The following is an 18,067-nucleotide window of genomic DNA, read 5'->3' on the forward strand; positions in this document are numbered from 1 at the left end:
ACCCCCACCCCTACCTCTATCCTATCTATTATTATTCTGCAGAATGGGAAAATAATAGAGAATCCAGACAAAAACTAGTCAATGTGGTTTTTTGAGTCCATTTCCATTCCAGGTGGGGTGTCATGGAGGATGTGGAAGGGGGTGGGGAAATTTTTATAATTGCAGGTATCAGTTCCATGATGGTGAGATCCTGTGTGTGGTGCAGGGTGCTGTGGTCAGGCTATGATAAAACATCCCCTTGATTTTCCTTATTTACCATGTCTCAGGATTTCAGAACGCTCATAACCCACTTGACACTTCTACCTCCTTCTTGGCTTTTTTGCCAAGGGAAAACTGCACTGTGAGTGTGTACTTGTGTGCACACACTAAAATGTTTGCAGGGGTGATGGAGGGAGTATCTATAAGAAAGCATCAGTATACTAGAAGCTAGAGGTCTCTAAGACAAGCCTGCTCTGTGAGGAATAAAACCTATCAGCCCCCAAATATTTCACAGGAGGCACTCAACAGACATAAGTAGAGTTTGCCCTTTTGTTAGCTAGAGACATGAATGAAAACCTTTCTTTTTAGGGATGGATACTCTCATCAATCCCTTCAGCTTTTATCACTACGAAGGCAGCAACTTAAATTTGCATAATGGCTATGCCCTTTCCCTGGAAGCAACTGACTTTCCCCACTCAGCTTCCTTTGTCCCTAAGTGAATTTACAGAAGGTGCTGACTTAAACCATTTTTCTTTTTTCAGAGTTACTCAATTCTCCTGGATTTCACCTATGCATAAGTGGGAACACAGGTTATACTGAAGCTTATTCTTTGTTCTTGATTTTCTTTTGTTCATCTATCTACTACTTATCATGTTATTTGCCAGCCTAGATGAACCGAGAGGAGAGAGGGATAATTCCCTTCTGTTGTGACAGCAGTGTCCCCAAGAACAAGGATGAACAATAATGATCATGTGCTGATGGTGATGACAATGTCAGGGTGCAAGTCAGTGGATGGTTGACTCAAGAAGGAGATAAGAGAATGAATTTGTGAAGTTCAGGTATGATGTCAGTGAAAAAGAAACAAGACTAGTGAAGATAAGTTAGGCCCAATCAGTTGTAAAGTTTGGAAAGAAATATGAAATAAAGAAAGCAAAAAGGTTTATCTTTCAAAGACCCTTATAAATTGTGAAGGTTGGGAATTAATCCATAGCATTGCACACAATGACAGAACATTTTTCTGTGTCTTGGGATATTTTTAGTGATCTAGAACAGCTATAAGGCATTCAGCAATAATTGTGGTGAAAATATGAGAACCAGGCAGAAGCCAATATCTCCTGGGGTGTATTCCGTAGTTTATCCTGCAAATTTGGGTTTCAGCTTATCTGTGAAGTCTAGGACTGAGTTTAAGAGGGAGGAATACAGAGGTATTCTTTAACCACTGAGGACCAAAGTCGTATCACTGGTCCAGCCATCCCCATAACAATTGCAAGATAGAAGGGCATAAAAATACAAGGGGAAACAACTTCCTTGGGATAAATAAAAGGAGATAGCAGAAATGGTAAATTCTTGGGAAAATAAAGCAACCAGATGCAGGAAGCATTCTACATTCATCTCCCCCTTGAACAGCAGACACGGTGCGTGTACCTTCAACAAACAGAAGCGGTGGCTGTGAAAAATAAAATGCAAAGGCTCTGAATTTTGGAATCAAGACATGTTTAACCCCAGGTATAATGTTGTGTTCCTATTCTCAATACTCAAATACTTTCCTTAATTAAAGCTTTGCCTTTTTCTTACTTCTACAAAGTAAGGAATGCAAAATTGCATTACTCTTTGTACCCTGGAAGCAAATCAAGGAAAACAAATACTTTATCATTTAAGACAGGACCCTTTAAACTCATCCACTGTGTATTAATATTTTATGGGAAGGCCTCTGTCTTGCTGATGATTTTGTAGAAAGTAGCATAAGTTCCTTCAATCATATTTTCATTAGCATTTTGTTTTGTCTGTTGGGAGATTAAAGAAACCTAGAACATAGCCAGGGAAACTAGAATCTTTGTCTTTGCCAATATCATGAGTAGCAGAAAGAATGTGGTTTTATTCTGCTTCATCTTCCAGTGGCTGCAAAGTACTTGTAGTGAACATGGCATGTGATGACACAGAAGTAGTTCCAATTCATTTCTCTTGAATTAACTGCAGATATCTCATTGCAGAAAATTGTCTCACCATGACACTGAGTGGACGAAAGGTTTAAAGTGTGAAGGAAAAGAAGATGGGAAAAAATTTAACTTATATTCTGTTCTCAAAAAATAAAATGCGTCTAGGAAAAAACATCCTGGAAATGGAGGAATCTATGATGTTAGGTTCAAAGAGATTCTTCAAAATGTAGTTTCTAACCTTCACTGGCTCCTATAAATGAAGACATTTTAATCAGAATCCACTAAATCCCAGTTTTCTAGAAGTCATATTTGATTTCCTTTAGTTAACACTTACTAAAAACTGGTTTGTTTCTGTGGGAAGCTCTGTGGTGAGATACAAGTGTGATTCCTGTCTCTATGGGGCTCTCAGTCTGAGAATTTGTGTCAGCCTTGGAAAAAATTTCTCTTCTTCTTCAGATCATGGCACAATTTAGAAGAAGGTATATATTATTAAGGGTGGGGGGAGCAAAAGAGAAGTGTCTGTAGACTTTACCAGAATATTTTAATTTTTGTTTGTGGCTTTGGGGGCCACACCCCGTGGTGCTCAGAAGACTATATATGGTTCTGGAGACAGAAATCAGACCTCCTGTATGCCAAGTGTGCACATCATTGAACTATATCTCTAGTCCTCCCTACATGCTCCTTGATATAGAAAGATAATAAATGTCAGGGCTGGAGTGATAGCACAGCAGGTAGGGCCTTGCATGCGGCCAACCTGGTTCGATTTCCAGCATCCTATATAATCCCCCCAAGCACCGCCAGGAGTAATTCCTGAGTGCAGAGCCAGGAGTAACCCCTGTGCATCACCAGCTATGACCCAAAAAGCTTTAAAAAAAAGAAAAAGAAATGTTATATTACACTTGGATAAATTATTAGGAACAATATTAAAAGGCTAAACTCTATCATATGCAGAGAAAGCACTGTAGCACTGTCCTGTAGCACTGTCCTCCCATTGTTCATCGATTTGCTCGAGCGGGCACCAGTAACGCCTTCATTGTGAGACTTGTTACTGTTTTTGGCATATCGAATACTCCACGGTGAGCTTGCCAGGCTCTGCCATGTGGATGGGATACTCTTGGTAGCTTGCCGGGCTCTCTGAGAGGGGCGGAGCAATCGAACCTGGATCGACTGGCAGAGAAAGTGAGGCATAAATTCAGTAGTAGAGACAGAACATCATTGTTTACAACATTTTGCACTTAGTTTCAATTTTGGGTGGAGAAAAATACTAGAGTTATGATATTAGTATGTGGGTACTACTAAGAACATTTTGGAACTTGACAGCAATAAATTATCCTAATTTATGTACCAGGTTCAAAGTAAACACATATTAGAAGATGCTTTAATGTTGCTGTTTCAGCAAGTCTTGCTCTCCACTATTTTTTAGAAATGATTGAATAACTTGATTCTTCTAGCGGGGCACTGCTGATAAGCTTAAAACATAATGCTTTCTGCATGGAGGTTGATGTCCCTGAGCTAACAACCGAGACTAATCACGGATAGATTTTTTTCTCTGTTAGGTAGAATATGCTTCTTGTGAGTTTAAGGATTGATTCACGTGAGGTGATGCATATATTATTTGTTATATTTTTAAAAATGTATTCCTAAGGCTGGAGCAGTAGCACTGTGGGTAGGGCATTTGCCTTGCACACGGCCAACCCGGGTTCGATTCCCAGCATCCCATGTGGTTCCCTGAGCACCGCCAGTAATAATTGCTAAGTGCAGAGCCAGGAGTAACCCCTGTGCATTGCCGGATGTGACCCCCAAAAGAAAAAATAATTATTTCTACTTAAGCATACATTACACGGCGCCAGGGGGCCAGGTGGTGGGTGTGACCCCCGCCTACTGGAATTTGGAGGATCTGGGTGGAAGATGCTCGACTCCAATTCGAGTAGGCTTGGAGGTCTCGGCCCCGGAACCCGCGTGGCTTTGTCCCTCTGCCAGTACCTTCATGTGTGCGGAGAGTGGTCTCAGCATGGTGGTGGCTGGTCCTGGAGGTCTTCGGCTGCCGGAGCCCTGGTCGAGGTGGGGAGGAAAGCTCAACCCGCTCCCCTCCAAGGGGCTCCGGGAAGGAACACTCAACGCGGGGGCAGAAGACTGCACTGTTCTCGTCCAGAATCTGGATTTTATAGTCTCTGAGTCTTGGCCGCTGATGGGATTACACGGCGCCAGGGGGCCAGGTGGTGGGTGTGACCCCCGCCTACTGGAATTTGGAGGATCTGGGTGGAAGATGCTCGACTCCAATTCGAGTAGGCTTGGAGGTCTCGGCCCCGGAACCCGCGTGGCTTTGTCCCTCTGCCAGTACCTTCATGTGTGCGGAGAGTGGTCTCAGCATGGTGGTGGCTGGTCCTGGAGGTCTTCGGCTGCCGGAGCCCTGGTCGAGGTGGGGAGGAAAGCTCAACCCGCTCCCCTCCAAGGGGCTCCGGGAAGGAACACTCAACGCGGGGGCAGAAGACTGCACTGTTCTCGTCCGGAATCTGGATTTTATAGTCTCTGAGTCTTGGCCGCTGATGGGATTACACGGCGCCAGGGGGCCAGGTGGTGGGTGTCACCCCCGCCTACTGGAATTTGGAGGATCTGGGTGGAAGATGCTCGACTCCAATTCGAGTAGGCTTGGAGGTCTCGGCCCCGGAACCCGCGTGGCTTTGTCCCTCTGCCAGTACCTTCATGTGTGCGGAGAGTGGTCTCAGCATGGTGGTGGCTGGTCCTGGAGGTCTTCGGCTGCCGTAGCCCTGGTCGGGGTGGGGAGGAAAGCTCAACCCGCTCCCCTCCAAGGGGCTCCGGGAAGGAACACTCAACGCGGGGGCAGAAGACTGCCCATCAGCGGCCAAGACTCAGAGACTATAAAATCCAGATCCCGGACGAGAACAGTGCAGTCTCTGCCCCCGCGCCTGGGTGTTCCTTCCCGGAGTCCCTTGGAGGGGAGCGGGTTGAGCTTTCCTCCCCGCCCCGACCAGGGCTACGGCAGCCGAAGACCTCCAGGACCAGCCACCACCATGCTGAGACCACTCTCCGCACACATGAAGGTACTGGCAGAGGGACAAAGCCACGCGGGTTCCGGGGCCGAGACCTCCAAGCCTACTCGAATTGGAGTCGAGGATCTTCCACCCAGATCCTCCAAATTCCAGTAGGCGGGGGTGACACCCACCACCTGGCCCCCTGGTGCCGTGTAATCCCATCAGCGGCCAAGACTCAGAGACTATAAAATCCAGATCCCGGACGAGAACAGTGCAGTCTCTGCCCCCGCGCCTGGGTGTTCCTTCCCGGAGTCCCTTGGAGGGGAGCGGGTTGAGCTTTCCTCCCCGCCCCGACCAGGGCTCCGGCAGCCGAAAACCTCCAGGACCAGCCACCACCATGCTGAGACCACTCTCCGCACACATGAAGGTACTGGCAGAGGGACAAAGCCACGCGGGTTCCGGGGCCGAGACCTCCAAGCCTACTCGAATTGGAGTCGAGCATCTTCCACCCAGATCCTCCAAATTCCAGTAGGTGGGGGTCACATCCACCACCTGGCCCCCTGGCGCCATGTAATCCCATCAGCGGCCAAGACTCAGAGACCATAAAATCCAGATTCCGGAACCGCGCTGCCGCGCGACATCTTATCAGAACTTTTTTTTTTTATGACATCTTATTGTCTCATTACTACTTTGGAAAAACTTGCAGGCTATCGAATGTAACCTGCCCACAGGGCAGAGTCTGGCAAACTCCCCGTGGCGTACCAAATATGCCAGATACCAGTAACAATGATGGGTCTCATTCTCCTAAATAGCCTTGAATATAATCTCAGGGCTAGGATGAAAGAGACGTTACTGGGGCCTGCTCGTGGCAATCGACGAATCGACGAAGCATACATTAGAAGTTTTAATTGTTCTCATCCTTCACCCAGGAAAGTTCACTTATGCTCCAAGCAGCAAGCAATCATGGTGCTTTCTAAACTCTTGGATGCTCTTCCATACTCCTCCTTCTGGAGGTTTTGTGGGAGTCCGTGCCCATGCCTCTCCCCACCCTCTTCAGCATCTCCTAGCCAGTCACATTTCAGCTGGTTGTTGAGCACAGTCATCGGACTAAATCATTTCATGGGACGTCTGATGGAGGTTAAGTGAGATTATGAGTCTACAGAGCATAATACTTCTGTAAAGTGTTACTGAGGGGCAAGTGAGTAAAGAGCACAGGGATCTCACTCTGTACTAGTTCTTACAATGGCACATGAACCTGCTTTTATCTCAAAAAATCTAACACATCCTGTTTGTGAGCATATTATGTTGAATTTCTCAGAGTCTATCTTGTAATCATGCATTTTACTGGCTGATATGCCTCCATATGCCAATTACCACACCTATTTGCTTCTTTCAGCAATATCTTTCTTTATGATAGACAATCTTTCACCAGTAGCAACAGAGAACATTTATATAGAATACTATAATCATACATAAGTTAATCATTTTGAATCACTGATTCAAAATTAGGAGTAAAATGTCTGATTAATAAGGTCTGGTTACTGATAGCTTATATGAAATTTAACAATCACTAATATAAAAGTAATTGTTTAAATCACATAAAGAAAAATATATTTATCCCAGTAACTTGAAATTCACTATGGAATGAGACAGTTCCATAAAAAATTAGCTTGATGACAGAGAGAGAGAGAGAGAGAGAGAGAGAGAGAGATACATAATTGGAGTTTAAAGTTTTAAAATCAGGTGAAATTGTAGAAACATAATTAATATACTTCAATAGTTCATATAATGAACAATTTAGATGTATCTTGTATATTGAAAAACTTACCACAGATTGCCCATATATTAGCTGTTATTTTTTTCCATAACATGCTTAAAGTTTTTGTAGTTTCTGAAGTCATCTTCAAATGTCTGCAAATTTCTGCACTGTATGAATTCATTTCTTTTTTGTTTGTTTGCTTTTGTTTTTGGGGAGTCAGACCTGGTGATACTCAGAGGTTACTCCTGGCTCTGAGCTTAGGAATCATTCATGGTGGTACTTTGAGGACCAAATGGAACGTCAGGGATCAAATTGGGTCGGCCTTGTGCTAGGCAAGCACCCAACTTCCTGTACCCCTAGATAAATTTCTCTCTGACCCCTAGATAAATTTATTTCTACAAATATAAAGTCAGGTCATAATTTTAACATTAATTTTAAAATAATTTCAAACACAATGAACATTCAAGTTCACCACTTTTATGTGAAACTCATGTCTACTCTAGATGAGCTTTCTCAGAGTCTATCTTGTACTCACGTACTTTACTGACTGAATAGCTGATGTGCCAGCCAGGGTAAAGACTTAGAAAACTCATCCAACAATGAGGGCTATTATCTGTGTAGCTGATACAGAACAATGTTGCCACCTTATTAAACATATTGTCCTTTACATCTTCAGACCTTGATGGCTATAATGCTTTAGGAGCACTTTGTTCACCTCCTAAAACGTCCACGCAGAACAAATCGGCAGCAAACCCACTGATCATACTTCAAGCGAAGGCACTGATTACACTAAAGGGTTCCTGTATGCATCAGTTCCGATGACCCAGAAGGGTTTTCAGGAAATGGCTACTGCACAGTTTTTAAGAACCACTGAAGTCCCCTGCTCTTGTTAGCGCTCTGTGCTTGTGATTATTAACCTGCATGTCACTGGGATTGCTAGTCCATGTGAACTTTGAACATATGGATCAGTGATGAGAAAAATTTCAGTGGCAGTTAAGGAGGTTTTTCGCTTCTTAAAACTCATGTTTCAATACCAACTGTTTGCCAAATAGTTATCTAGTATCTTAGGAAACTTTTACTCTGGATGTCTTTATTTGACCCAATAGTGCAAATGCAACTGGAGTTGGGTCTAATTCAAATACTGAAAAATATCTCAACATATTTTTGAGATATTTTGAGTGCCTGGCTGTCCTTGCCGGGGCTCCTTGGAGGGGAGCGTGTTGAGTTTCACTCCCCGCCCTGACCAGGTCTCCAGCAGCCGAAGACCTCCAGAACCAGCCACCACCATGCTGAGACCACTCTCCTCACACATGAAGGTACCAGTAGAGGAACAAAGGCATGCGGGTCCCGGGGCTGAGATCTCCAAGCCTACTCGGATTGGGGCTGAGCATCCTCCACCCAGATCCTCCGAATTCCAGTAGGCGGGGGTCACACCCACCAACTGGCCCCCTGGCGCCGTGTAATCCCATCAACAGCCAAGACTCAGAGACTATAAAACCCAGCTCCCAGAACCGCGCGGCCGCATTTAATATCTCATTCCTACTTTGGACAAACTTGCAGGCTACCGAATGTAACCTGCACACACGGCAGAGTCTGGCAAACTCCCCGTGGCGTACCCATATGCCAAATACCAGTAATAATGATGGGTCTCATTCTCCTAACTCTGAAAGAGTCCTGAATATGGCGCTTTTTAAAAAATCTCAGGGCTAGGTCAAAGGAGACGTTACTGGGGCCTGCTCGAGGCAATCAACGAATAACAGGATGGTTGTGATCATGATCTCAACATACCACTTATCACACCTATTTGCTTCTTTTAGTTTGTCAACCCTAATGGTCTTTCAGAATTGTACTAATTTGTAGAAACAATATATTTGCTAGTTCCTTCATTTCCCCCACTCTTTATCAGTGAGTCCCTTAAGTCATCTTAGCTATTGGGGGAAGCACCTGATTCACTGATTTCTCTGGGCAGAAACTAGTCATAAGGCTCTTCACCTTATGACATGAAACTGAGCAGGGGTCACTGCCAAATTTTGTATCCTTTCGTGTGTATGTGCTTACCATATACTTTTAGGTCTGTGTTGACAGGACTAACTCATCACCAAATAACTCAGTGAGGACCAGTGTGGTGCTGCTTTAAAGATTTTTAACTCAGCGCTTAAATCTTAACAAGAATGAAGAGAGGCATTGTCTACAGTAATGAGCTCCCCATTTCTGAGAATTTCAAGCAAAACTGAGATACTACCTTTTAGGGACACTAATTCTCACATTTATTTTCTAATTCTGCGACAACAGTCTTTGAAAATCACTCTTAACCGAGGCAGTAGAAAGGACAGGGTTGAAGAGGATGCAACCTCTTCCACCCGGCAACTGGCTCCAGTCTGATGTGAGTGGGAGCTTCCTCCCAAAACAAAAACTAAAAAGGATCCAGAGAGATAGTACAAGGGTTAAGGCACTTGCCTTGCATGTGGCTGTCTCAGGCTAGATTCCTGACACCACGAGACCCCAAGTACTATTTGGGGTGACTCTGAGTTTTTGGTGACTCTGAGTTTACGTGATGGCTGGGTGGGAAAGACAACACACATTCCACATACCTGTGCAGTACCCAAGAAGCACATTTCCAGAGACTGGATTAAACTGGGCTCCACTGTGTTAATACAATGACTAGGGCATTTGCCTTGCATGCAGCTGGCACCAGTTGGATTCCTGGTATCCATCCCATATACGCCCCCTTCCCCAGGCCCCAATCCAGCACCGCCAGGAGTAGTTTCTGAGTGCAGAGCCAGGAGTAATCCCTGAGCATCACCAGATGTGACCCAAAAAAGCAAAAATTAAAAAATGAACAAAAATAAAGTGGGCTCTGCTGGCTGAGAATCACTGGAAAGTGCCTCCAGACCTGCTGAGCACTCTTGGGAGACACATTCCCCAAATAATTTTTTTCAAGTAATTTTTTAAAAAGAGAAAATCAATATCCAAATGAATGATCTAATACCTGCAGAACACAGCACTCCAAGACCTACCACCCCAAAAAATAATAAATAAAAATCAGAACGTTTGCTCTGGGTTTGAAAATGGGTATCAACAAAAATGATCATGTCAGCGCAAAATGTTTTTATTTTTTTCTTTCATGACAACCATTAATGTTTTCCACGAATGGCACCATAATTTTCTTAAGCCCTCTTTTGTTTGATGCATACTTGTTTGCTCATATGCAGAGTTTATCAGAAAACAGTTATTGTCTGTCCTTGTAGACATGAACAAAACACGGCTTTCTGTCCATTTTTATATTAATCTCTCCTTCTACACACATGCCCCATATCTCATTTAACCTGAGGGAAATTTAGTTTTCAAAGTTTATGAGTGTCCAGTGAACCTATTTATTGAATTAGGCCTGGATTTGGTTAGTTTCCTGCCATGCCTATCTCTCACTCATGTCTTCTCCCTGTGGAATGTATCATACGCATGAATCTCCTGGGTTTTCTAGACTCTATCTACAGTAAGCTTAATGGTATGCCAAAATATTTTTATTATAGATAAAAGTCAATAGTTATGAAGTTTGTCAGGATAAGGCCATGCTTTCTGAAATCGAAGTTTTTAGTTTTTTTTTTTTTTAATTAAATAAGAATTTATGTTGGGGGCCACACCCTGTGGTGCTCAAGGACCTGCACTCAGGCACGGCTCCTGGCAGGGCCCAGGGGGTGCCAAACCATATGGGGTGCCGCAGATGGAAGTCAGGTCAGCTGCAAGCACAAATACCCTGCCCACCATACCATGACTGCAGCTGCCATGTATGGTTTGTAGTTTTAAAAATGATTTCACTTCCTCCTTCCCTTACCCCAGAAGTTCTGCAGTTGCATCTTTCAGAAAATGTGGAAGCAGTAAATCAAGTCACACGCTCACCCTTACGTGATGGCTGGGTGGGAAAGACAACACACATTCCACATACCTGTGCAAACCCTTTATTAAAGCAACAATCAAAATACAGGATGTATCACGTGAATTTTTTTGTTTTTACATGAACTTAGTTGTTGACATCTTTGAATTATTTTTTTTTTAAATGAACATTCCTAGTTTGACATTTTTGCCCAGATATCTTTTTTGTATTTTATTTTCTGATTTCAAACAAGGACATCCAGAGCTTGGATTAAACTGGGCTCCAGAGATAACAGCAAACCAAATAAAATTACAAGCATCTTCTTTGAACCTAACTCACTGTAAGCAGTTCTGTGGTGCTTTAAGAGATACATTTAAAGGCTCTTATTACTGGTAAAATAAAAAACAATCCTATCATAAAATTCTTAGAACTACTAGCTCTCTGATTTTACCTTCTCTTTGCTTCAGTTTTGATTGTGGTATATTATGTATTAGCTTCTTTAAAAATAAACCTCTACAAATTCTGTTAAAGATCAGTTACCATCATATGATATTTTCTTATATAACAGACACTCATTTCTTTGGAAAACATTCTAAGCTATTTTTTTTCTTTTCCTGCCCACAAATGATCAACTTGATAAACATAATCAAAGTAGAAATCTTTAAAAAGTCATTAGGAAAAGGAATGTGAACATTGTTATCTACTGAAGGATTTTTACATGAACAGATGTGTAAAAATGACAAACATCTTTTGAGATTACTGCTCAGAATGTGTGAATATACAATGAGACTTAGAGTAACACAATGCAAGTTTAAAAAGCAAGAACAGAAACAGGAATTTTTATCCTAGGTACTGCCAAAAGGTGATGGTATAGAAGTTTAGCTATGCTGATTACAAAACAGAGTATGAATGTGTGTGGGATCATTTTTTTTTTTTTGCTTTTTGGGTCACACCCGGCAATGCACAGGGGTTACTCCTGACTCTGCACTCAGGAATCACTCCTGGCGGTGCTCAGGGGACCATATGGGATGCTGAGAATTGAACCCGGGTCAGCCGTGTGCAAGGCAGACGCCCTACCCCCTGTGCTATTGCTCCAGCCCCCAGTGTGTGGGATAAATTCAATGCTCCACTTTACTATCCAATGAAATACTGAAAGGAAACCCAGAGTAAACAGAACCATAGGTGCTGCTATGTTAAGAGTTTTAGCACTGATACAACACTCTTTCCATCTGTGAAGAAAAGGTGTCTGGTCTGCTTTTTTCTTCCAGAGGTTAGGATGTATTTTTTTTTAAGTTAGGCTAGATTGTGTTGACTACGTTGACAACACATTAGTCTGCCTGCTCAGAACATGCAAATTTTCTGTGCCTTACATTCTTTGTCTGCTACAGAACTGAACAGATCCTAGACCACCAATAAATAAAAATCTAAACATTTGATTATCAATCCATTAAATACATAGCATTAGCTCAGTTCAGTCTTGCTCTCCAGTTGCTTTCTAATCGCACATTTGCCCATCAAAGAGAAGTTTAAACAACTTGGACTGCTACAGTTAAAAACTCAAAAAACAGAACAACAAAAGGGAAGGGGAATCCAGAATCAATTTGGCAGGACGTCAGGCCCTTTGCCTTACTTATGAAAAAGGAACTCTCATAACATCTGAGAGAAATTGTTCTGGATGTAATGACATGGCACAATAATGCTTACGATGGGTTAAAAACATTTAGGTATTTCTAAAACAATGCATCATTTATCACATTTGGTTCCTAGAGATTTTAGTCAAGTATTAGTAATTCTTTTTGCCAAGTATGCTATACAAAAAGATGAGAGTAGTAGATGTGTCTAAAGATATGAAAATATAATATATAAAACAAAAACCATTATAAATTAGATTTTCAGTATAAAATTTTTATTTATATCTGCCAACCCAGTTTAAGATCATCTAAAGTGAATTAAATATGCACATATATCAGAATCATTTTTAGTTTTAGCAAAGAAAACTGCTAGATAAGATCAGATGAATCAAGACAAATTTTGAGAATGATCAAGCACAGTCCAAAGGACAAATTTAAGATTCAGTGTTGAGCCTATAAAACTGACCATGAGTCTGATGTATGTGTGAGCACGCATGCATATATGCACAATTGTACTTCTGTGAATTTCTATGACGCTGGAACAGTTTATCTTTGAAAAAAAATCATTTTTGAAAGTCAGGAGGTTTTCTACATTTTGCATTTTAGTAGGAGTGCCTCTCTTGTTTAGTAAAGCAGCTATACGATGAACAGGAAGAATGTACACTTTCTGGAAGAGGAAATCTTTAGTATAAGTAAACTCCTTCTAGACTGGCTGTTTATTCTTTTTGACATCTTCTAAGGAAAAAGTTTAGAAAAATCTAATTCTCCTTACTGTTAAGTCTGAAGCATCTAAAACCAATCTAGACACATTCTTTGGATTCATATTTATGCTTGTTTCCTAAAATATCTGCACATCAGAATTTTTGCCACTAATCAATTTCTAGATGGAATAGATGCATTCTCCTGTTTGGCTCATTCAAAAATTTAGCTATAATATGGGTCTGAGAGGAATGAGAACATAACAGAATGGGGTCAACTCCACACAAGATCTCAAAATGAGCTTAAGTCTCTGTTGTTGCTTTAGACATTTTAAATTCATGCTAAAAGAATCTGTTCACACCTCAGTAACAACTGGAAATGTCTGTATTCTTATAACCGGAAAAAGATCTTCTTTGCAACTCAAATATATAAAATTCTAGTCACAAGACCCAAACAGGGTCAAGTTTCTCTTGAATGCTCATTTTTAATTTATGTGTCCACCCAACTCACTTCTAACTAGCTGTCATCCATTCATTCCTGTCCACGCCTACCTTGGCTTTACTGCACTTAACTTAATTGCTCTTTAGTAGCTGACACATTTCATAAATTAGAGGTTTCTGGTAGCCCTGTACATGAGCTATTCTGTTGGCACTTAAACTTTGTAACATCATGCATTCACTTTGTGTCTCATATTTTTTAGCAATAAATTATCTTTTAAAATTAAAAAAATTAAGTTATGTACTTTTTCTTAGACATAATACTGTTACACATTTATAGACCACAATATAGTGTAAGCATAACTTTCATGTTTACTAGGAAATAAAAACTTTCTGTGGCCAGTTATATCAGTGTCCTCTTTACTGTGATGTTCTAGAAGTAAACTGGCAATACTTCCATGGTGTGCCAGAAAAGAGATGTTTGGTCAAACCCCAGGTCTTGTCAGATTGTCTTCCACACCAGTTATATATAAAGAAACCCATCAAGACCAACCTTAAGGCCAAACCCACTATCCTCAGTCACAGAACTGGATGCATTTGTTGACAAGTCTGGATGTTTTACATTTTGCTCCCAGTATTGCTTGCCTCAAGCAACGGGAGCCACTGTGGAAGATTAGAAACTTTCCATAAAATTATACATGTACTAGAAAGGATCTTATAACAACCCACTGGACATACTTTCGATATTTTCCCTGGGAAAGGGAAGGTCAGTAACCACATTCAAGTCCACTTGTCCAGAGAATGAGAGTGAGGCTAAACATGCGCACTCACTCTCTCAATACCAACATGTCCCAAATGACTGCTGACATTAGGACCCGTCACCTCATGACCCCGTACTTTCAAGGGTAGTACCTACCCTTTAAGTGAAAATAAAGTAATATGCATCCTCACTTCAGTTAAATTATAGAAGTGCTCTGAATGATCTTTTACAACTTGTTGAAAATGCTGGAATTTTAAAAAATTATTTATTTAGGTTTGGGGGCCATACTTAGCACTGCTCAGAGCCTACTTCCAGCGCTGCATGCAGGGATCACTCCTGGTGGGGCGTGGGGAACCCTATGGAGTGCCAGGGATTGAGCCAGTGTAAGTTGTGTGTAAGGCAAGCGCCTTACCCACTGTACTATCTTGCCAGCATGCCCCCCCCACCGATGCTATGATTAAAAATATATATATATATCTTTGAGTAATACAGCATAAAAATGTTAGGTGAATCCTGAGATAAAAAATCCAAAGTAATTGTGAAGACCAAAGATGATAATATTGGCATGGTTCCATGGGAGAGATTTAAAGGGTGCTCAGAACTCACCTAATTTCCCCTTCACCCCCACCCCACATGATGGATAAAGAAACTGAGACCTATACTTGCCCCAATCCTGGAAACTGGTTATGGGCACAGTAAGGTCAAACTTTGGCCTTTAGATGTCAAGTTTTATTTTCCATCCATATTATCAATAAGCCCTGCAGCTAACTTTCTTATGGGGCTAAAAAATAAGCCAGTGATTTTGACTTAACGTGTGATGGCCCAGCTCCTTTTGCTATTTTTCTAATTTTTCGCTCTCCCCCATCAAAGGGCCAAGTAGTTATGCCACTCACAAAGGTAGACATGGTTACATGACCTTAGAGATCTTTTTATACATGCGGCCTCAAATCAGGTGTTTGGATAACCCACGGACATAAGGTCCCTTTGGGGGATTTCCAGGCAATGACATTCTACGCCGACAGAAATTCACCAGATGCCCTGTCTCTGCAAGTGATACGTGTTTCAGTGACAGAATCAGGCCACTTAAACAGCAGTCTTCATGGTAGTGTGGGTCAGTCTTAACAATCTCCCTCCACATCTTGGTTGAACTCACCAAAAGGCTCTCAAAATCAAATAGTAAACACAATTTTATTTGGCTATTAAAGTGCTATTCCCGGGGCAAAATTTTTCTGTTTCACAACAGCAGCTTTACTGAAAACAACAACAGCGATGTATGAAAACAGGCGGGGAGGGGGTGGGTGGAGATGTCTAGTAACTACTTTGTGACATTACAAATGACTTAGAGATCAGCCTGGTCTAGGCAACACCAGGGCCTCTGAGGTAAATGTTCTGGGACAGAAGGAGGACAAAGGAGCCACAAACCCAGAAAGAAAAAAAAAGGATGAAATCCGCAACAACGGACTCCATTAGAAAGGAAGAGTAAAAGTCAAAACGGAGAAGAAAGTGCAACAAACCCACGTCGTGCATTTGCTACGGTAGCAGACCTGTAATTTTTGCAAAGGAAAAGCAATGCAGTGTATGTCTGGACAGGGCACATGAACTCAGACTATCTTACAGTAGCGGACTCTGCCAAAAGGGCACCGCCAATTAAGGTCTTTGGCAGAGAGGAAAATGCGAACCGAATAGAAGGATCCCTTCTGCTCAACAGTGTTATTTTGTGCACCCTGCTGTTTCTCGCAGCCTTTCCTGTCGGGGGAATTCCAGTCGCATCAACTGCACCCGGGTGCTTCCCCTTTGAAAATGGCATCACTCCTACCTAAGGGATGAGAGTCTCCTGGTAAGGCTTAGCGGCAAGTGCGGACTACGTCTGTACTACGAGGAGCAGCCCCTGATTTTTCTGGATATGCATAGCTTTGGGGGTGGGGGTGGGGGTTGATATTCAGACATGGCTTTCATAAATAATGCAGGTGTTTGTGTCGCGGGCCTCTGCTGGTTCTGGCTTTTCCGGGGGAGCTGGTGGCAGGCTTCGGTCGGCCCCCGGGGCTGGACTGGGCTCCTCGGGCGTCAGCTCCGTGGACGTGACGTCCGTGGAAGGCTCGGCAGTATCTGGGGACTGCGCGGCCGACGCTTCCGTCTCCTCGTCGTCGTCGTCATCGTGGTCGTCTCTGCCTTCCAGCTGCACCCCGTCTTGCTCCTCGGCGTGGTCCTTCTTGGACGGCGGGTGGACAGACACCTTGATGGCGATCTGCTGCGGCTGCTCGTGCAGCGACGACGTGTCCGAGTCGGCGGCGGGCGAGTCGCTGCGCTTGAGGGCGTTGGGGATGGTGTACACCTCCTCGTGCTCGGCCGCCTCCTGGCCCTCGGGGGCCTGGCGCACGAAGTTCTGGCCCTGCTCCTCCAGCCCCACCACCTCCATGATCTCCTCCATGATCGTCCGACAGTTCATGATGAGCGGGGGCAGCGGCACGCTGCGGGCCAGCTCCTCGATGTAGCGCGCAAACTCCATGGTCTTGAACTGCGTGACCTTGGCCAGCTCCAGGGTCTTGGCCGACGTGATGATGGGGATGCGCTTGGCGATCTCGAAGGCCTTCTGCAGCTTCTCGGCGCCCTCGGTCCGGAAGAAGTCGTTGATGGCCTTCTCGGTCTTCTTCAGGTGGCTGCTCATCATGCACAGGCGCGTGATGTTGAGGATCATGACGACGGTGAAGGCCACGAGGCAGACGACCATGTAGTAGACGCCCATGTCTCCCGAGGTGAAGATGACGCGCAGCGTGACCGTGTTGTTCACGGTGCCGAGGGCGTTGGTCGCCACGCAGGTGTATTTACCTCGGTCGGAGAAAGACACCGTGGTGATGTTCAGGAGGCCGCTGTCCAGCATTTGCCATTTTCCTGTCGGGAGGGAGAGGAGAAAATTCAACTCAGGGCATGGCATCCCCCCGCCCCCCACGTGGCTGCAAACTCACTCCCGAATGAGCAAACTGCACCTGATGACTCCTCATGAGCCTCTGTGCGGCCGCCTGGAGCACCCGATTTGACAGGATGGGGAAACCGAGGCACTACTAAGAGTAAGCTATCTTCTAGCAGTTAGGAGAAGGTTAGAAACTCAGAGGCTGGACTTTCAGCCACAGATTGGTATCTGGAGCAAGAAAATGAATCTGGAGAACCCTAAATTCTCACTCCAGAATTCCTTGACTGCTGAGTCTCCAATCTGTCCGTGAGCCCCTCTCTCTAGTAATCTGTTTGCACTGGGGGAGTTTAAGGTTTCTAAGAATCTATGGTATTTTAGAATCAACATAAAAACCTTTGGAGAGTGAAATGATAAATACAGTCCTGGGGTTCTTATATTTGTCAGTGAGGTTCTCGTGTGAACTCAATTTACGAAAAGATAATCCGATGAATTTTGAGAATCTATATGGAGTTTTCTCTACTACATAAAATTGCAAGCTGACAAGATTAAGATTCAGGGGCTGATAAGAATTGATACCAATTGTCAAATAAATGTTGATAGGCAGCCTTAAGTCTTGCAAGTAAGTTCCAGATCCACAAGTTGAAACAAAGCCTAACTGCAGGGAAAAATGGCAAAGTGCAATTCTTCTTTCTGCCTCAGGACAGGGAAGGATCTAGCACGTAATGGGTGGAATGAAATTCTGAACCTCAAATTCTTGTTTGGGTTTTGGGACCATACCCGGTGGCACTGCTCCCAACAGTGACTGGGGAACATGTGGGTACCAGGAGCAAACCTGGGGCACTTGCGTGTCAAGTATGCACTCAAATCCTTTGTG

The 18,067-nt window shown here is 43.5% G+C and overlaps 1 protein-coding gene across 3 annotated transcripts in view; it reads right to left on the reverse strand.

Annotated features, from left to right (window-relative positions):
• Positions 1 to 10,835: 10,835 nt before the first annotated feature.
• MFAP3L (microfibril associated protein 3 like) overlaps positions 10,836 to 18,067 on the reverse strand; it is a 45,408-nt gene continuing 38,176 nt past the window's right edge. For all 3 annotated transcript variants that reach the window (XM_056114015.1, XM_056114014.1, XM_056114013.1), the window contains exon 3: positions 10,836 to 17,174. In XM_056114015.1, coding sequence (XP_055969990.1) covers positions 16,225 to 17,174 — 950 coding nt within the window. In that variant the 3' untranslated portion in view covers positions 10,836 to 16,224. The remainder of the gene's footprint in view (positions 17,175 to 18,067) is intronic.

The sequence above is a fragment of the Sorex fumeus genome, unplaced genomic scaffold (assembly GCF_029834395.1).
Source record: "Sorex fumeus unplaced genomic scaffold, SorFum_2.1 ptg000024l, whole genome shotgun sequence".
NCBI lineage: Eukaryota > Metazoa > Chordata > Mammalia > Eulipotyphla > Soricidae > Sorex > Sorex fumeus.